The sequence below is a fragment of the Buteo buteo genome, chromosome Z (assembly GCF_964188355.1).
Source record: "Buteo buteo chromosome Z, bButBut1.hap1.1, whole genome shotgun sequence".
NCBI classification, from domain to species: domain Eukaryota; kingdom Metazoa; phylum Chordata; class Aves; order Accipitriformes; family Accipitridae; genus Buteo; species Buteo buteo.
The window spans coordinates 26,850,357-26,871,909 of record NC_134204.1 but is presented as its reverse complement, the minus strand read 5'-3'; the positions used below and the strand labels follow the sequence as shown (position 1 = coordinate 26,871,909).

General features: G+C 44.4%; 1 protein-coding gene across 9 annotated transcripts in view; it reads left to right on the top strand.

Moving 5' to 3' along the window:
• The first annotated feature begins 7,629 nt into the window (after window positions 1–7,629).
• PDE8B (phosphodiesterase 8B) overlaps window positions 7,630–21,553 on the top strand; it is a 78,289-nt gene continuing 64,365 nt past the window's right edge. For all 9 annotated transcript variants that reach the window (XM_075021164.1, XM_075021162.1, XM_075021169.1 and 6 more), the window contains exon 1: window positions 7,630–7,947. In XM_075021164.1, coding sequence (XP_074877265.1) covers window positions 7,630–7,947 — 318 coding nt within the window. The remainder of the gene's footprint in view (window positions 7,948–21,553) is intronic.

The following is a 21,553-nucleotide window of genomic DNA, read 5'->3' as shown; positions in this document are numbered from 1 at the left end:
GGGAAGACAGGGTCCCAGGGCAGGCTGTGATGTCTGCTTGTCTGACAATCCTTTGAAACAACGGGGCAAAGCCGATTATGAGGTTTGCAGTTGGCTGGTTGACAGCTGGCACTTGTGCAGAGGTGCTGAAGAGGAAAGGTTAATATGTCCTCTGAGACCACACCAGGGCTGCAGTCCCAGGTATCCAAGAACGTGGCTGTGTGCCGCTAACACTGTAGCAAACCTCTCATCCACCTCATCCATGCAGGACCAGGACCTTTGAGACTCGAGTGCCAAGGACAGGAGCTCCTAGACAACAGCTCTTGCACATATATGGCCACAAAAGGGGGGATGTTCTGACCTGCTGTTGAGGACATTTCAATATGTGTGCTGTCTAGGGTTTCTGGGGAGCTCAAGGAGGATTGTGTTCGCTGACTGTGTGTCTTTTCCCCTGGAAGTAGGACAGGCCTTCACAGTCCCTAGCCTCAATCTGACATAACTTACTGACCCATGCTGGTTGTGCTTCTCCTCTCCAGAACTGTTTTGCTGCACAGGTTCAGTGCTTTGGGTTTATTTTGTGTTGCGGTCTGTGGTTTTGTGGGGTTTTGGCTAGGCATCCTCTGTGACTTGACCACTACTTGTCTCACAGCTCCCAGTCATCTTTAATGTTGCTCTACTTTTGTGACACTCACATGCTCTCCACTGTCTTATGCAAGCCTTTGACTTTTTTGGGTAGAGATTGTTTTTTCATGTGTTTGCTGAGTATCTTGTACAGCTCCCTCACTGAGGCCTTATGTGCCACTACAGAGCAATGATAGTATTGAAAATATTCAGGAACTCCCAAGAAATAGCAATACTCCAAAAGGAACAACGGCAATAAGCTGTTCTTAAAGCATGAAGGAGAGAGCAACAAAGTGAGACAGTCAAGTACAGTCAAGCCCAAAGATGTCATTCCCAAGATGACACATTCCACCTACCTGGTACTTGCTGCAAACTAGAACATCTCGAAGATAGGCTGTTTGAAATATGTTTCTGGTACCACCGCTGGCGGTTGAGATTTGCTCCCGATCAGGGCCGTGTTTGCCTTTCTCAGCCCCAGGCAGTTTGTCTGCCCTCTCCCTCAACTGCGAGGCAGGATTTTACCCGAGGATCCTGAAAAGCACCAGCAACGAGCTATCTATCACCTGCTCCGTGGCTGGATTTACCACTCTCTCCAGGGGGTGTAAGGGTTTGCCTTTTTCCGAAGGCTGTGTAACCACCAGTATACCGAGCCAAGCCAGGCTCAGAGCACGTGCAGCACCTTCCTTTCCCCCAGCCGTTTTCCCCATTACTAAACGTTCCCGATCAGGGCAGAAAATCATCTGTAGGGGGCACGGGGGGGCGGGGGGGAGAGGCTGGGGAGGGGAGGAGGGGGCGGGACAACTCGGGGAAGCCCGTTCGCCCTTCTTCCCCAGCGGAGCCCTGGAGGCAAAACTCATTTTCCTGGAGCGCTCCAGCCCGGCGGGGCAGCTCCGGGGGACGGGCCGGCCCCGGGGGAGGTGCCGGCGGCGGCGGCGGCGGCGGCGGGAGCGGGTCCCGCCCCGCTCACCTGGGCAGCAGCACCGGAGCGCCGGTCCCGCTCCCTGCCGCTCCTCGGAGGATGAACGAGCCGGGGAGGAAGGTGAGGAGGGGCCGGGCGGGTCGCCGGGCAGCGGGGCGATCCCGAGGGGCTCGCCCCGTCCCGCCCCGCCGCGGGGTGCCCGGTGCCGGGGCACAGCCGCGCGGGGTGCAGACAGTCTCCGGGTGATCTCCCTCTCCGGGCGGCACCCCGGGGGCTGGCGGGGACGCGTCCGGCCGCTGGTGCGGCCACGCCGTCTGCCCGAGCCCGCTCCGTGGCAGGTCTCGGCGGCTGTGTGCGGCAGTGCCCGGCGCGCAGAGCCGGAGGCTGCCTGCGAATGCCGTGGCCACCCGAGAGGGATTCGCTGTGCGGATGCTGAAGTCGTCCCGCAGAGGAATAAATCAAGGGAGAAGGGGGGTGCTCTTAAGGTAATAACGAGCAAAGAACCAGCGTTTTGTGAGGAAGCGACCACCGAAGTCTTGGTGGGGGGCTTTTCAGTGCCTGGTAGGAGAACCCCAGTCGCTTTTCTTTCAGTGCCGTGAAGTGCTTGGTTCGGTCCTCCTCAAAGGCAGACCAAAGGGTTTGGTGGGGAGCAGAAGTCTAAGCCCTTTTAATGCGATGTGGTCACTGTTGTGCCAGAAAATTTGCTTATAACTAGAAGTATCTGGCCACGGTCCTGCCAAAAGTTGAGCTCCTCAAGGGGGATAATGCGAACACGTAATACTACTGCTGCTCACTGAAGCCTGTAGTTACTATGTATTTTCATACATTACTCTTCCTCTTCAAAGCGGTGTAGTAAAAGGTTGCTGTGTCTCTCAAGAATATGCTGATACAAAGGACAGTGCCCAGTTGGCCCATTCTAGGGAAAACGGCTGCAGGTGTCTGTCCCCAGGAGGCAATCTGCATCACTGGGGCAGCTCATCACCTGCCAGCAGTGAGGAGCAAAATCCCAGGACTGCATCTTCTCCAGCCCCTGGGGAGAGAGAGAAACAGCTGCAGACAGAGGAGGGCAGGAACCGCAGCTCTTCCTTTGCTCCCACACAAAAGGGTGGAGGAGGTAGAAAGTGGAGGAAGGTCCCTGCCCCTCCATGCACTCTCAGCACAGTTTGTGCCTTGCGGCATTCACAGCGGCGCGGACTGCCAGCGGGAAGGGAACCAGACTGAGTTCCCTCTTCAGCTCTGCTCCCTTAAATGAGCTTGGAAACAGGCTTCTCCGTGACTCAGTTTCCCCACTTGCAAAATATCCATAGTGCAAAGTATTTCATGAACTTCTGGGGAAAAATGAGACAGCCGGCATTCTCCAAGCCGGTCAAAATCTGACTGTAAAAGAAGGCCAAAGTCAGGTATGATTAACAAGCAATCCCAGCAAACCCATTCTGCCTGAGAAATACCTACCTGAGGGTATCTTATTTTTAGGGTGTTGCTCTTGGGAGATTGTTATTCACAGCACTCACAGAATTTAGTATGCAAACACAGTATAACAAACCCATCGTAAATTAAACCACAGTTTTGCTGCAACAAATGATTTTTCCAAGTTATGAAATGAAGGAAGTTTGGGGCAGGGGAGGGGAAATAGGACTTGATTTTGCTCTTGGTTGAGTTGGAGAAAGATCATTGCTTTCAGTGAAGTTACTCTTGATTACGTTGGTGAGAGAGTCGTTGAATTTGTGGACTGAAAAATACATTCTGCTCTTCCTCAGGCAAAAGAAATAACCTTCACCTCTTGTATTTTATATCTTTCTGTTTTCCAAGCACCATCATGTCTTGTATTGTTGATAAGTAAAAGCGCGAGGTTAGCATTTGATAATCTAGTATAGATTATCAAATTACTATAGAGGTGGGGGGGTTTAATAAAATAAAGGTACACAGAGAAGAGTTCTATTCTAGCTGTCATGATTATTATTTTCCTTGTATCTATTTTAAGTCAAAAACACAGCATGTAGTCTGGATAATTTAAATAATTTTTAGGTATTTACTTTGCTCTAATCTGAGTATGCAGCATGTTAGTTTTTACTGTACTTTAGAAATCTGTTGGACCAATATGAAAGGACTGAGAAACTGTTGAGCCTCCTAAAAGCCTAGTAAATTTTTTTTTTTTTTTTTTTTTTACAGGCTTATTTATACATTCTTAAACTGGTTTTACAGTAAATGAACCATGAATAGAGGTAACTGTCTTCAGTAGCTGGTTGTCAAGTACCAGATTTTTAAGCCTCTGTAAAATGTGACCTCTGAAGTAGTATATTCTTACTGCAGTGAACTGGGATTTACAGATGTTACTTCCAATAATGCCAACATAAACTTACCAATCTGCTCGTAGCATAGAGTCTCAATATTGAGGTCAGAGTGAAGCCTGTGACTGGCTTTGAAAGAGATATAAAGTTTGGAGGAGTATATTTTCCTCATTGTGGAGGGATTTGCAGGTGTAAACACCACAGAGGATGTCTATACACTGCTTTTTACTGGAAAAAAAGATGAGATGCTTCAGGGTTCCACTGATGTCTTCTAGAATCATTCATATCCTTAAATTAATCATGCTGAAATTAGTCATGTGTAAGAAATCAGTTTCCTGTACGCATAAAATTTGTTAGGATTTGTACAGTTGCATCTAAAGCCAGTGAAGGTTCTTTGGTAGTGGAAAAACTGGTGGATGTGAATATCTTCCAGTGGTCGGATGCACTGGCTTAATTCTGGTGCCATACTAAATATGTGTTTCTGAGTGCAGAGTGTGCTTCAGCACATTAACTGTCCCTGTAAGTCCCTGGTTGAATTAGTATGTGCTGCCCACAGTAAAGCCTTCTGCTTTAGTGGACACCAGTCAGGGCAGACTGCAGCAAGATAGCTGCAGGATCATGACTTGACCATGCCTTAAGAGGTGATGCAAGTGTGCATGAATGTATTTGAAATACTCCCTCTTCCCCCTGCCCAGTAAATCCATGGTTGTCTTCTCACAGGCAAGTTGCAGGAAGAGTACTGATGTTAGGAAAAGGAATCTTTAACTTTCCATTTCTTCACTTCCTATTTTAGCAGCAGACAGTCATCCTTCTCCTCTGCACCCACCCACCCTGCCCCACTCCAGCCTCTGCTCATGCTAATCATCACTTGCTTGTTCCATCTCTCTAAGTTCCTTCTGAGCACTGTGCATATGAGAAGAGGCTGAGAGAGCTGGGACTGTTCAGCCTGGAGAAGGCTTAGGGGGGATCTCATCAATGTGTATAAATACCTGAAGGGAGGGTGCAAAGAGGATGGAACCGGGCTCTTTCCAGTGGTGCCCAGTGACAGGTCATGGGGCAATGGGCACAAACTGAAACAGAATGTTCCTCCTGAACATCAGGAAGGAACTGTGAGGGTGGTGGAGTCTCCATCCTTGGAGATATTAGAAAATGATCCAGATATGCCCATCCTGAGCAATTGGCTCTAGATGGCGCTTCTTGAGCAGGGGGGTTGGACCAGATGACCCTTCCAACTTCAACTATCCTACAATTCTCTGGTTCTGCTGTCAGACAAAGCATTGAGTTACTCTCCCCATTTTTCTGTTGCTTTTCAGCAGTCCACTTAGCTCCCCATCCTGCAGCCTTCACTCCTCTCAAGCACTCTGGCACTTTGCACAGGCAGACTCATCTTCTTCAGTGGTGAACCTTCCTCATTACCCCAAAATCAACAGCACAGGGAGAGTTACTTGAGAGCTGCATTTAGCAAAGGTTCTCCAGAGCTATGACTTCTTATTCCTACAACTTATTCTCTGACATCAACTCAAATGTTATACCTAAGCAAAGGAATTCCATGTGAGAATGGGCAGGTGTCTACAATGCTGTCTGAAATTGATAGCAAAGTTGTCGCAGAATTCAGTAGGAAGAGGGCAGAAACCCAAGTACTGGGATGTTAAGGAAACCTAGGTATTGACTGACTTATGAAGTAACTTATCACTGATATTGATTCAGAAAAATGGACTGTGAATACCTAGCAACACATTTTAGGATGTGACATGACTTTTTTACCAAGCTCAGTCTGAAATGTCAAAATACGGTTTACGTTCACGTCCTTTATTAAAATCCTATATGCTGTTGACACCTGGGGTGGGTGAATTCCTATGAACAAAGTCTCAAACTAGATAGTCAACAACTCTTTGAGGTCTTTCGGGGCAACGTCATTTACACCAATGTATGGATTCTGAGTGGCATTCCTGAGCTCCTGGCTCTGCTGCAAATCTCAGGTGTGGCCTAGGGCAGGTAACTCAAATCCCTGACTTTAGTTTTCCAACCGTTAACAGAAATGAAGAGGGACTTGAAAATATTGCAAAGAATACATACAACTGGTAGCTCTTTTGTCATTACATGCAGTTTTAGGACACATTCATCTATAACTAAGTGCATTATGCTCTGGGAGACTAGAGGGTCTCATCCAGAACTGCAGCCTAGGCAGCAAGAAAGGCTGTATGGTTGGCTGATGAAGTGTAGTCTGCTTCATTTCGCTTATACTGAGCCTGTCTTCAAGGTGGTCCTCAAAGACAGCCACCAGCAGAGCAGCAGGCAAACATGCAGCATATGCAGAACATGAGCCACAACTTGGTTTGTGAACATTGACAACTAGTGGAGAAAATAATTACCTAGATAAATGTGATTATCAGGGCAGACACAGGCTCTCTCTGGTAACTGGAAAACCATAGTTTGTCAAACGGGTTGGTGGTCTCAGTCCAGTTCTTGATGGATGACTGAATGTCCATATTGCCATAATTACAATGATCCAGGTACTGGATGAGCAGAGACAGAGGCTAAAGGCTCAAACAGTCTAAACTGAGGCGTTTTAGCTGTGAAGCCATCACTTCTGAATAAACTGGTCTTTAATCCATGAAAGTGCTTCAGGAGTATGAGGAGCCAAAATAACATGTTCAGAGCACTTTGTCATGCAGCATCACAATCCTTGCACCAAGGGTGATTCACATTTCTAGTATTTTTACACCACTCACTAAAAACTAGGTAGAGAAACAGCGATCAAGCATCAGGCGACACTCCAAGGAGAAGAAAAGGTGTATACACAAGTGTTTGCTGGTAACTGGGTGTCAGACAAATGCTTTATTAGGCAGGCAGCATACTGCTTGGATGACATTACCAATTCTTGAAGGATTTATAATGTGCTGTTGAAAACAGAGATTTAAACTAAAATCTTGCAAAGACTTAAAAACCGCATGTTTAGCTTTACACCTCATAGGTAGTTTAACTGAGGTCAATGAAACTATTCACTGTGGAATGCTAAGAAGGTGTGTAAATCTCTGCAGCATTAAACATTTTGCTTGATTATCTCCCCAGGGACTGGAAACGGGGATTGGCAGCTGTCAGACATATAGGCTAAACCAGCAGTTTGTGTCTTTGAATATTGGCCTGATTGAAAAACAGCATTAAAAACTGTGGAATAATGCTGACCTTTTTTTCCCAACTTGCAGCGGGTGCCGTCCGGCTCCGAACTCCTCCCTGCAGTTCCCCCCCAAACAGTTGAGATTTGCTCACCCGTGGCTAAGAAAAGTGGGCTCGTTTTGACTGTCAGAATAAGTTTTTTTAAACTGCTTTTAAAAAGGGGGGGGGGGGGGAGAATTTGGCACAGCTGGGGGGTGTCGTGTACGCGCAGAAGGCTCGGAAGCAGACCCTCTGCCCGGCTCGGGAGGGGGCTGCACCGCCGATGATGCTGCTGCCGCTTCTCCTCCTCCTTCTCCTCCTCCCCGCCGGCTGAAGGACCCGGTGGCCGCAGGCACCTCGTAAGACGCTGCCGAGGAGGGGAAGGGGCTTAACGGGCCCGGGGTCCCTGGAGGCGGCGCGGGGGGATGGGCGGGGGTGCCGGGGAGGCGCCGCATGGGCGGGAGCGGCCGGGGCAGCGCCACCGGCGGGGGGTGGTGCCGGTGCCGGTGCCGGTGCCGGAGCCGGAGCCGGAGCCGCCGCCGCCGCGGGGTGCGCGGCGCAGGGGCGGCGGCCCCGCAGCCCGGGCGGGCGGCAGGTGGGAGCGGAGCAGAGCGGAGCGGGCCGGCCCGCCGGCGGTGTAGCGGGGCGGGGTGCGGAAAGGAAGGGATGGGCTGCGCCCCCAGCATCCACGTCTCGCAGAGCGGCGTGATTTACTGCCGGGACTCGGACGAGTCCAATTCCCCCCACCAGACCACCACCATCTCGCAGGGCACCGCCACCCTGCACGGCCTCTTCATCAAGACAGACGCGGCCGACTCCATCCCCTCCGTCCTCGCCTACCAGAGCCGGCAGCAGCCGCCGCCCTCCGCCGGCCCCCGCCGCAAGGAGCGCAGGGAGCCCGGCGCCTCCGCCCGGGCCAGGGCGACCCGCTGCTGCGGCGTCGAGGCGGAGACCCAGACCCAGACCAGCAACGCCAGCGTCCAGGTAAAGCCGCGGCCGCTGCGGAGCCGCTGCCCGGAGGGGGTGGTGGGGCTTCCCCGCTGGCCGCGGCCGAGGGAGGACGGAGCCAGAGCTTTGTCGTCCCCCGTCCCCCCCCCCGCCGCCTCCGCGGGGGAGGGAGATGATGCTTTGGCAGGCGGGATGCAGCTGCGAGGAGCGGTTGCCCTGGTGCCCACTGACTCACCGCAGCTGCGGCGGCCGGGCCGGGCCGGACTGGCACTGCTGCGGGGGGGCCGCCTCGCCTGCAGCCCCCCCACCCCACCCCCCGGGGGGCGGGCGCCGGCCGCCGGGCCCTTCGGGGTCCCTCCGCCCCGCGGCCGCAGCCCTGGAGGGGCTCCGGGGCGCCCCTGCGCTGAGATCGCTCGTGGAGTCACAGCTGCGGGGGGAAAGGGTTTGCTCCGAGCTGCGTGGCCGAGGGCAGGGAGCGGGCGTCTGGGAGAGGCGTTAATACGCCGGGGTTACATCTCGCCCCTCCCCCCCCCCCCCCTAATTCTCAACAGCAAAAAGCCCGTACTTGCCGTTGGGTTTTCTTCACCCCTTTTTCTCCCGCCCGCCCCCCGTATCTGGTTAGTATGAACTGCCGCTGCTAGGCGTGGATGTTCAGCTGAGAACCCGACCGCTGTGGTTCGCACACGTAGGCAAACACACCTTGCCGGTGTAGGGCTAGGGGATACCCCCGGGAGGGGCGGGCCGGGGCTGTGCCTGTAGGGTCATCTCACTCCAAATCGGGAGGCTTGGGTCCTCCTCGCAGTGGCTAAGGCGGGCGCTGCTGCACCCTGCTCGTCAACACCTTCCCTTAAAGTTTAGCGGCTGAGAGAGAGATGATCGCGCTGGGTTTCTCTCTCTCCCTCTCTCTTTTTAGTATCAGAGTAGATTGTTCATTGATTTCCCTGAAAGTTTTCCAAGAATTAAATTTTGCTTTGTTGCTTCATTCCAAAGTTTATTATCAAAACAAATGGTGTCATGAACCCAGCTGCACCTTAAGTCACCTTTCTGCTGTACTACTAAAGGAGAGTATCATGTCATAAAGTAATTCCATGGGCTTAAATAGATCCTGGTATTTTGTTAGACTATAATTAAGAAAATAAAAGATTATATGATCTTCTTCTGTAATTTAAAAAATCCAGAAATCATACAAGGCAGACGTGAGAGACATCACACAGAAAAAAAAAACACCACCACAACCCATAGCCAGCTTGTTTGTTCAAATGCTGAGAAACTTGTAGACTTGTCTGTGATTACATCGGCTGTTTTGCTCACTCGGAAGCAGAACCTGCATAATCAGTGATAGGGACAAAGTCTGAGCAGGACTGGAGTAAAAAAATTACTACATTCCTTGGATTTGAGTATTCTTTTTTACATTTCAGAGTGGAATACTTAAGACAAAGTACGATATTTTTTTTAATGTAGAAGAGAGCAAAATAGAAATTCTTGCACGATTCTTTGAGATTTGAAAAAAGATTTATTTTTTTTAAAGTGGTATGCCCTTTTCTGTTCTTATGAATTGTTTATTATTTGTTATTACATCATGTGCTCTTATAAACAAATATATTTGTCAACTTCCTGGTTATTAAAAGTCAATGTATTTCAGACGTTTTCGAACTTTATAATTGACACTGTAATATTATTTTTGGATAGTTTCTGTTCTTTTGACAGTTTTCCTTAGGTCACAAGCACCTAAGGAAAATGATGGGGGAAGTTTATTGAACAACTGCTTCAGTGATATAGTAGAAATGTTTCCATTCTTACAAGAATTAAGATCTGTAAAATATTTTATATCATTTTTAAACTTCATTCTTGCTGCTACTCGGGGCATGATTTCCTACAGGTTAATATCATACTTGAGTATTTGTCTGACCAAAGCAAGGTTGGAATATTACAGAACTATCATAAAGGCAAAATAGTACTTGGTACCTAATGAGCTATAAGAAGTGGAAAGGTATGGAAAGATGGTTCTCCAATAGTACATGATAACAATATTTATTTCCACAGAAGTTCAAAAATGAAGAAAAATATTAGTTATTTTGATACAGAAAAAGTGTCTAGTAGTACCACCTGGTTTTAACTGCTGTAGTGCTTGGTTGCACGTATTAGCTGTGTTGAAACCTCATCTAACTGTATTTAGGGGATAAGACAAATACACAGGTCAAATGGCTATTAGCACTATTATATATTAATATAATATTCCAGTTGTGTAACTATTCAACCAACTTAAACCGTGCTTCTTTGTTTGTCTTCATTTTCTGTTCTAAACTGTTCGTTAGTTCTTTACACAATCAAGTATTGCATTATTTACATCTGACCCTATCTTTATACAATGTTTTAAAACTCATCCATACCATAATATTAAACTGGCATTAAAAGAAATCAACCTGTAATGATTTCAACCTGACACAATTCAAATAAAAGAACAAAAACAATCCCATGTCACTTAAAATATATGGCTTACCTAAACCTTACTTTTTAAGTCCATCTAATCTGTATTCATTAGGGTGAGGTCAGTGTTACAAAGACAATTTTTTTGTTTCCTTTTCTTGTCCTTTCCTTAAGAAAAAGTTCTGACTTGTTCAGGGTATTGAGATGTGTTGTTTGCATCCTGCTCGCGCTGGTTGTGAGTAATTATTCAGCAGTTCTAGTGTGTGTGTGTTTCTTTGTGGATCTCAAAAGCTTGGTAACAAATATCTACAGGTTACCTGACAAAGATCTTAAGTGGACTTGTCAAGTATTATAAGATGCATCTGCACCCTAATTAGGAATAGGACCCACAATTTCTAGTGCCCAGCCATATGCTATGTTACTAAGGTACTTGGGCAGAAACGCTCGAGTAAAAACCAGACATTCTTGGCCCACATTTCCTCCTTAATAAAACCAAACAGTATCACAACAGCAAACAGTATTAATTTCTCAAATTCTACATCAGCTTTAGGAAAGATACAAGACATTTAGCTTACATCACTGAAACATAACATTGAACATGAGATGATACTGAGTGTGTAACAGCTGCTTGACCCATTGCTCAGCTATTGCTAGTTCTGAAGTGCAACAGTACCAGCTGTTTAGCAAGAAGTAAACAGCTTCTTGAACACTTCCTTGGAGACTTGAAAAAATAATAATTGTTTAACTTATTTATGATTACAGATACATCATTTAATTATGGCCAAATACAAATCTTAAGCAAAAGTGCATGCATAGATACACTTCTCTTGAACATCTTCATACTTAAACATTAGCCAAACTTAAAGACTACAAGAACAAAGAAGTTTTAAGGCTCCTGTTGCTAACATATAGCCTAGTGGGGAGAAAAAAAAAAGCCCTCTGCAGTATTCTATTGATTATCTTATTTTTCTTCTTGAAATGACAAGAACAGCAGGTGTAATGGTTTGGTTCTTCTTATGCTGTGTTCTTTATGAAAGAGAAAAACCTGTTTATGAACCTTTCTTCAAAGTCAGTCAGACTAGGAACAGGTTTTGGCAGTTTTCAGGCTTTTCTATAGCAAAATAATTATTAGAAGCAAAGCTCAGAAATAAGAAGAAATACAATTGGACAGTATCTCTTACCGCTGTTGAACTGTGTTAAATTCCAAGGTGGGACCACTAAGGAGAAGGATGCACCCCAATATGTCAAGCACCTAGCTTTCACTTTTTTTTTTTTTTTTTTTTTAATCTGGAGGAATAGGAAAAAGGATGCAGCTGCCAAATAAAAGTACAAAGTGCTATGGAAAGCATTGAGAAATCCAGGTACTGAGAGAGTTGCATCATGTCCACGGGTCCTGGAGAAATGCGACCATAAGCGTTGCCTTGATTTCAAATACAGTTCTTCTCTTTAAAGCAGTACAATGTATAAGAAAAGCCACTGTACTTCTGGCACTTCTTGTTTTGTTTGAAGTGAACTGCTGTTTAACTGGCTGCTAATATGTTCTGTAGAACATGGAATGTACCATATGTAGGGTAAAGTTGGAAAATAAACCTCCCAACTCTGTAACTTAGTGTGACGAATGACCATTTCACAACTCCATCGGACAGCTAAGACATCAGAGTCCTCTTGAACATACTCTGAGGCTGCAAAGCTGGCAGAAAAACATTAGGGCAGGCCAAAAAGTGTTGAACTGTGTTACAGTGCAGAGTCTTTTTAATTTAGGCTAGCTGTTCTCTGAGAGGTGCTGACCTGAATAACTCTTACCATAAAGAAAATTGCTTGTATAGAAGTGCTTTTCTTGGACTAAGCCCAGACTTCCTAAATGAAGACACTAAAAGAACTTTTGCAAAGATTTGCTGCTCCATATCTGACCTCTCCATTCCTCCTTCAAATGGTACAGGTAAACTTCAACAAGCACTCTAGTTGTGCTCTTAAGCAATGCTAGCCAGGGGAAGTGTTACAGAATGGAGAAAACCATTTCTTCAGAATATAATAAACCACTTGACAAAGGAAACAAAGCAGACAGGTAGATTAAACTTACTTGGTATTGAGTCACACAACATTCTGAACTTCCAAAACTGTTCTGGGTGATAGGCGTTTATATCATTAAATGTAAAATGCATCCTTCCTCCACCACCACCACCACAACCACCCCACACCCCCCCGCCTTAGTTTGTATAGGAAAAGAGAAGTGTTGGGAGTTGAAAGCTTGTAAAAGAACAAGGAGCCTCAACCATTTAGGCATTGAGAGTCAACAGGAGTCTCAAGACCCCTGCACCCCTCTAAGTCCTCCAGTAAAAAGTTATTTTGGAACGTTTGCTTTCAGTGCCCAAAATACCAGTTTTAGGTAAACTGAGCATTAGTAGCATCTGTTTTCTACTTTGTACTATTTGCTATGCACAAAATGAGACTCTGAGGTTTTACCTTCTAAGGAGCTTAATGTGGATCTTTTGACAATTTGTAATACTCCATGATCATGCTGAATGCAGAGCAGAGGGATTTCAAATAACTGACCACATGGCTGAAAGACATAATGCAAGCTGAGAAGTTGTGCCATATACCCTGGAGAATAGTGCATGCTCTTGCGATGCACAGACAGGTTTGAATTCCTGCAGCTGAGAATGCTCAATGATCACTAGGGTGTGATACAGAAAATGGGCACACAGTTTCCCATTCCTTTCCTTCAGGTGAGGAATAATCTAGTCATGTATCATACTTTACATAGTGGTGTAGACAGCAGAGTAACTGAGCAGGTTTAGGTTGTGAAACTAAACATCACACCTGCTCTGCGGGTAGTCTAAGAGAGAGGCAAGGCTACCAAACATCTCTTGTAGACATTTCCTTTCAGCTGGCTTGAGTGCCCCCTCTGCACCTTGAACACCTATCGCATTGAGATGATGGGGTTGCCCTATTTGCTGTAATGAGCATTTAAGCACCTGACTCACAAAAATGTTTCCTGTTTCTGGTGGGGGGTCCTTCAGCTTCTCTGGGAGTTTGTTATTTTAGCCAGGTTGCTGTACCTCTTCTATGTCCATGAGTTCCTAGAAAAGGTAGTTGTACCAGGGTGGATCATACAGCATAGGCATTCCTGAAGTAAGGAGTAATGGAAGTGCATATTTTCAATAACTTGGGAATGTTCTGTGAAGTAGTCCTGAATTTTGTGTAATGATATGTGAAGCCTGTAGAAGTTAAAAGGAGTGTTGTTTCTAGATCCTAGTGATTTCTGAAATGCTGTGTGCTCATGGGTAAGCTTGTCAGATTAATGCAACCAGAGATGGAGACTTTCATAAGCCCTAGTCCTATACGCAAAAAAAAAGAAGCAAAGTTGGGAGTTTCATTTGTTGTTTTGTTTTGTTTTGTTTAATTAAAATCTTCACAGTATGAGGCACAGGGGCTATTTGCGTGACTATTCTATTCTCAATTTGAATTATCTGTGTGTTCCCTCAAAAGTGTTGCTTGAAAATTCAAGTCCAGGAGAGTAAGATTTGCTGAAAGTGTAAGTAGTGGTGTGAAGTGAAACCAGAGATGGAAAAGAAACCATGCTTTGGGTTAAATTTTCCTCTTGCACCAGCTGCATTTCTGCCAGATCTCAGGGTACTTTACTTACCATGTAGAACATTCCCTGACTGTATTTCCTGTCTGCATGTTGGTCACTCCTCTTAATTTTTTGAAAGGTTCAAGTCTGTCTCAGTTACAGCGTTTTTCAGTGTAGCCCAAAGTGAAAGATGCATGGTGTATATGAAATTTGTAGAATTATCTTTAATGTACATGTAACTTTTCTAAAATTGTCTTTACCAAAGGCTGTACATACCTGTGTGGTTGGTAGGAAATAGCATATGAACTGTTATGGTGTAGCAGGGTTTAACTCTTTGGGGGGAGTGTTGTCGTGGTAACCAAACAGTATTTTCTGGACTTCAAAGTAAGTCAATGGTAGCAGGATTACAGCTTCAGAAAATCATCAGTCACCTTTACCAATGTAAAAGTTGTGGAATGCAGCATGTGTGTTTGAAATGTATCATTTTGTGGTTGAGGGCACGAGCTTACAGTAACGACTGCCACCGGATGATCTCTTGTGTAGTACCGTCTCCCTCTGGCCCAGTTTAGTAGGTGCATTTCTAGCCCAGTAAGTCACCAGCCTTGCAGAGCAGCAACAGCTGACTGTCCCCTTGCTTCTCTGAGAGCATCTTCTTTGGGGCAATTCTCACAGGCCATAAAGTATGATGAGCTCATTCTGTGGGAGGTCCCACGACTCCCCCAAAACACTGGTGCTTTTGGCTTCTGAATTTGAGTTGCCCTTCCTTTTGTGTGAAGAAGTAATGCTGTCCGGAGATACATTATTAATTCTGAGTAAGATGGTATGCTGCACAGCCTTCGGCAGATAACTTTCTTCACTTGAAAGGACCATTAGTCCATTTGCTCATGAGCTTTATTTCTCCCTTGCAGGTCAACCATTTGTGCCAACCACTGCCCCAGCCTTCAGCTTCCAATTATTTATAAATGTCTTTCTCACCTGTATTGTCAGCTATAAAAGAACAAAATGTATTAGAGACATTCTGTTCCTTTAGACTGACTCTGTGAATAGATGGTTACTCTGGAGAACTGTTAAAAAAAATCCCTGTACATCTCTACCCACTGATTTGGCCAGCCAGTGCCAAATATTTCATATCTTGAATACAAAAAGGGTAGAGCTTAGATTTATTAGGCTCAATATTAAGCTCTTAATAATGTGAGTTACTCACTTTGAAAATACAGAACTAATTTTGAGGTAGATTTACAATTTGTTGATCTCTTGCCCTAGATTGATACTGCACCTGAAGAGGCAGTTTGCTTTCTAAAAGGATGGGAAAACTGGGATCATATCAGTTGGTTTCATAGCATGGAAGAGTGGAGCCAGAGTTGCAAAGATCTGGGCCGCCTCGACTCCAGCATACAGAATTCACAGAAAATGCAGTCAAGTGTGAGCGTGTGTATAGATGCTATGAAATTGTGCTTAAATAAGAAATCCAGAGAAACAACAGTTAGCTGAAAGACTCTGCATTAGTAGGGTCAGTAATGTCCACTGCAAGGTAAGGCAATGAGCTGAAATGAGCAGAATGGAGTTTTGAAGCAATGTAGCTATTGGAAAACAAGCTATTCAACCGCTATTTATAAGCCTAGGATAACCTTTGCTCACAGCCAGTTTGCGTGTAGTGCTGTAACTTGTTAGATTTAATTACAATTTACTTGTCTATATTTGGAGGGGCGGAGTCTGTTTCCTTTCTCATTTTATGCATGTTTTAATCAAAATAGTGATATACTTACCAGCGGCATACATTTTAGTGCTATTAAAAAAAAAATAAAGAGCTTAATCAAATGTGGAATTGGGCATGAGGTCTCTGAAGTTAACTTTGGAGCTGCTTCCAGCACTCCATTTTCCCTTTGCTCTTATATCAGCCATTTTCCCACGGGGACAGCAAAAGAGGCTTTCTTTTTGCCCCTTTGCAGATTTGGAAGGCTGTCTGAAGGCACTGTGAACTTGAATGTTGTCAATGATCATCATTTTCCTGCAGTTATGTTTAATAACCATTGTGTCCATTTATGAAAAGCAACTTATAAAGCCATTGTGCTAGCCAGAAAACCAAGAAATCTCTTTTAGAAAAGGAGGGGGGAAATGAGGCTTTAACTTTTGTGTGTGTTCATTTCCAAAGTGAATCAAACTTCTTTTGAAACTTAGAGACCCTAGGGTAGGTGGTAATGTGGTGGCTAGGGTGTTTTCTGGGGAGGAGACACCCAAGTTCAATTCACCGTTTTGAAAGAGTCTGAAGAGGTTCTTCCACATGAGTTCACTGCCTCCTGTCTCCTGGACTGTTGGCTATTGTGGTTTTCTCTTCCTCTTGGCTCTGAGACCACTTCCCTGAAATCCATCCTTTCCAAAGAGTCCCACCCTGATGAATCGCTACTTCCTCCTGTTGCAAAGAAAGCCATTTCCTAAACAGATGTTTAATTATATTGGGAAATAACACAAGTTGTCAGGAAAAGGTGGTATGTTCCATTTCAGAATAAAACCATTCACATGTATTAAATGGTTCAAGCTGTGCTTTTGTACCAGGCAGCGTTGTGACTCGTGGAAGAGGTAACTGCCATGTCAAACACCTTGCTGCGGCTTCATTTCAAGCTGCTTCCCTTTTTCTTAGATTGCAAAGTGAGGGAAGCCAGGATAGCAAGACATCTCAAAAGTTTTGATTTCTTATGTTCTCGTGGACATGGTCAGTGGGTCGTGGACATGGTGCAATGGGCTGCAGCTGCTGGACAGCGCTTCTGTCCCCATGGAGATCTGGACAGCTGCCACCGTGCACTGGTGGAAACCTGGGAAATCTTTGGCTACCTTTGTTCTGGAGGTTTTTGCAGACATAAAAAAGGTCAACTAGAGTACTATGAGGGTGCAGTGGATGGTTGGAGAAGAGATGGATAAAGTGAAGAGCTGAGATGGGCTAAGCAGAGTGAGACATCATAGTTCAAGTGAAAAGAAAGTAATCAATCTAGCCTAAGTTGGGGTTGTTGTGGAAGGAGCATCTGTTATGGGCTGGAGGAGGCCAGGACAGAAATTTAAGCCAAAGGGAGTGGGGCTGAAGGGGCGTGTAGGTAGAGAGGTGTTTTGGGGAAAAAAAAGATTTGTCTTGGTGGCACAGGATGCCGATGACACTTAGAAGTCTTGAGGAGATGTGAAGTCTGAACCTAGTGATTTCTGTCCAGATCTTATAGTTACATGACAAAAATGTAGCTTGCAACTCAGTGCTAAAAAATTTTGTGGATTGTAGCAATCATCTTGAACATGCTATTTCTGGAGTTTATTTGTGGTAATCTTAATGAGCTTCTAAAACAATTCAATCATACATTGATTTCACTGCAACAGGAAATGAATAGATGGTGTTCTGTGTTCCAAAGTTGTAGTAATGTATCCATTGCTGCCTAAAGTCATCTAATAGTCTTTGCTTTTCTGTGGTTTTATTTCCCAACTGTCATGGGTTAACCCCAGCCAGTAACTAAGCACCATGCAGCCGCTTACTCACTCCCTCCCCCCCAGTGGGATGGGGGAGAGAGCTGAGGGACAAAAAAGTAAAACTTGTGGGTTGAGATAAGAACAGTTTAATACAGCAAAAAGGAAGAAACTAATAATGATAGTAGCAACAATAATAAAATGACAATAATAAAAGCATTGGAATTTACAAAACAAGCGATGCACAATGCAATTACTCACCACCCGCCGACTGGTGCCCAGTTAGTTCCTGACCCCCCCCCCCAGGCCAACTCCCCCCCAGTTTATATACTAGGCATGACGTCATGTGGTATGGAATACCCCTTTGACCAATTTGGATCAGCTGCCCTGGCTGTGTCCCCTCCCAACTTCTTGTGCCACTCCAGCCTTCTTGCTGGCTGGGCATGAGAAGCTGAAAAATCCTTGACTTAGTCTAAACATTACTTGGTAACAACTGAAATCAGTGTTAACAACATTCTTCTCATACTGAACCCAAAACGTAACAGCATACCAGCTACTAGAAAGAAAATTAACTCTATCCCAGCTGAAACCACGACACCAAACCATCACAACAGCAGAGGACTCCTTCTAAATATCTGTAATTTAATATTTGAGAGCAAGAGAGAAGTATCTAATGTTTGTCTAGACAAATTGAAGACTACTAACCAGTCTGTTTGCCAGTGCAAGCTCTATACTCTTGAAAGGAGAAAAATTCTTAGCTTCACACGTTTTTTCTCCTTGTCTGGAGTACTGCTCCAGACAAACCATGCTGGTTTGTGTGGTTTCATGATAGTTGGGGAAGAAGTCTGGTAGTTAATCTGTGCTTTTACTACAAGACAGGTAAAGGAGCTTGCTGGGAGGGTCTTGTCCTGAAGAGAGCTTTGACAAAAGGGGGGAAAAGAACTGCCTCCCCTCCCCCAACCACAAACAGACCAAAACCACCCCCAAACAAAAAAAAAAAAATCCATGAAAACAAAACCCCACCAAAACAAAAAATCAGCAACAAAAACTCCCAAACCACCAAGCAGGGCATAACAATCACAATAGTTGTAATATGGAGATAATTCTGGTACAACTTTGTGAAATGGCAGCATACACTCCTATATTCCAGGCCCAGATAGGATTTTGCCAGGAGAGGACTCACACAGTGTATTAGCTCTGTGGGTCAGGTGCATGGGAATAAATTTAATCTTAATGGAAGTTTTTTTTTCTTTCAAAAGTGACTTTGTATAAATGTTGTCACTTTATTTGGTGCAACAGTGCATTCTGGCATTCTTCCTTGTTTCAATGTGACAGAGCTACTACTCTGGTCCTTCAGATGGGCTTGGAGTGAGCAACAGAACTTCTTTGTTTCTCACACCATTAATAGACTGAAAACAGTATGTTTGATAGATATTACTAAAGACTCAAGCTCAAGACAAGAGTTGTACCAGTCTTTAAAATATATATATTTAAAATTTCATCATTTTAAGTTAGATTCTGTGCATCCTCATGTTAGAGATATCAGACTTTTTCTTTCAGGTATGAAGCCAGCTGTTTAAGAAAGTGAAATATCATAAAATTATCAATAACATAAAAACTAGTGGGACTGATCAGTGTTATACTCAACCAAAAATGTGCGTATACTGTATGACCTCTGGTAAGATCCTGCAGTGAATTAGATCTATATGATTCTCTGGGGGATTTGGGCCCTCAAATGTAAGCGGAACAAAATCTTGTATTTCAGTGTGTTGCTGGGTTTCATCCTAATACTTACTGTTTTGTCCCAACACATGCTTACAGAGTTCAGGAAGAAAAACTAGCAGGTGATGAGAAACTCTCTTAAAAAATAGTTCAGACCAATAGTTTTAGACTTTGGGCTTACATTTGTTTGTTTCTTTCCTACCTATCAACTTGGAAGGTTCCTTTGTTGTCTGTTTGCAGATATGCATTAACTAGAACAGCCGATGCACATACAGATCTTTTTTGGCCCTCTGGCATTTCAGTGACTTAGGGACCATCCATACAGTTCAAAGAGTTCAGTAATGAATCATCTTCAAAGAAGGGAATCGTTTTCATGGGTTCCACCAGATTTATACAAAGGCTATTTTTAGATCAAGGATTTTTTTTTTTTCCCCCTTAGAGCTGTAAGACATCTGTGACCTTGCCTTAGATTTGAAAGATTTTTCTGCTATGCTGAAAGTAACTCCTTTAGGGCCATGCTTTCATGTTCACTTTATTGTTATTTTTCATTTGATTGCAAATAGTCTGCAGTTAGCTTAAAATCAAAAAGGGCTCTGTACTTCTGTAGCTCACATGTAAAGTCTTATCAGACAACGCTGTTTCCTTCATGGTTAATGCAGACAGTTGCCTGTGAAATGATGACCCTTAATTACCATGCTTACGCTTATTCTCTGGTATCAATACTTAATGCAGTTTACCTATCCAAGTCTGAGGTATGTGTATGGTAACAAATTGGTATTTTATGATACACATACATCTTTGGCGTAGAGCATGTTAAACAGCAATTGAGTAGAGAATGTCTTCAACATACCCTTGTTTTATTTGGGAACTCATGTAGTGTAGTTGCACAGGGTCCACTGGAACAAAATGAAGGAAAATGGAGGCAACTTACTCACAGTAGCAAGGTGTTTCAGTTTGTGTTACTGATGTTGTAAAATGGATACTAGGCATACATGCAACATATATGTACTGTTTTGCACTTCCAGCCCCAGTGCAGAAATGTGCAATTAGTACATGTAGTCTAGTAAAAATGGCCAAATTCAGAAGTCACCATATGTTAGGATGAAAATCTTGCTCCTGGAAAGACTCCACTGACATCAGTAAGAAGAAGATTTGGCCTTTTTCAGATAGGAAGACAGCAATGGGCAAAAGACTATTCAAATTTTCTGAAAATTTCCCCATGTTTTATTCTTAATTCCATAGAAATGAATGATTGCGGCCTGAAATCTCCTCTTCTGGTTAATGGGCTGTCAGGGACTAAAACAGCTGGCAGCATATATCCCACACAGTCCTTAGGTATTTTAGCTGTAGCTAGTAGTTGGGCTGGGCAGTGCTGCTTCTTCAAATGCCTCATTCCTAACTTATCAGGATAAGTGTTCAACATTCCTTGATGAGTGAAGGAGGTAGTGGGATGGCATCGGTGCAACATACCAGATTTGCATCACTTGGAGATGTTGGCAGTGCTTCTTGCCGCCACTCCCTTTTGTTGATCTGCCACTTTCTCTCTTACAGGATTTTTATTTTTCACTCATTCTTTCAGCATAGAATCACTGAAGGATACAGTCTACCTTCTTTGGATGATGGGCGATCCTTTTGTATGTTTGTATGCAGACTTGGTGTATGCTTGTCTGCAGTTTGGGTGAGCCATCTTCTGGTATCTCCCCTCCAGTTTTGGTTGTTGGTTGGTTGGTTTTTTTCCCATTTGACCGGTTGCAGAGGTGTTGCCATTGCTGAGAATGGGATCAAAGCAGGATACATTTAAATGTGTGGACTTCTTGATTCTTTTTGGTCACAGTTCATATCCTGTGTCTACCAACTGCCAAGTCTCTTTATTCATTCTTTGATGATCAGTTACGTTCTTACTCACTCGGGAGGAGAGCAGTTCTATCTGCCTATTCCAAGCATTGTCAACACTGATGAGTATCTGACAACAGTAGGCATATTTTCTGCTACCATGTATGCCATGGACAGAAAAAAAATCATGGCACAGTCGTGTGACTTAAAAGAGACTTTCATTGCTTCCTGTCACAGGATTAAGCGTAAAACAGGAAAAATAGTCTTCTGTGCATCCTCTCTAAACTCCTTCCAAACTTTTGCTTCTTCTCTGCTCAGACATTTGCTTGGCAACTGACTTGTATGCTGATGGGAAGTTAGTGGGAATTGGATTTCCTGCTGATTTGGAAATGTCACTTCAACAAGAGAAATTTTTCAAATATATAATTCTGGAAAAAATGTTTCAAGTCAATCAGAACTTACTGTAGTCTACCTCAGATTCTGTTTATATTTTGATAAAAATGTCCACCTGATTTACTGCTTCTTCAAAAGGCTTTACTTCTAATAAATGAAAATTTTCTGGTGGCTGGGAAGATCCAGCTGGAAAATATCTAACTGTCTGGCAATGCTAACTTCGATAACTTCATTTCATGCTGCAGTTGGGAG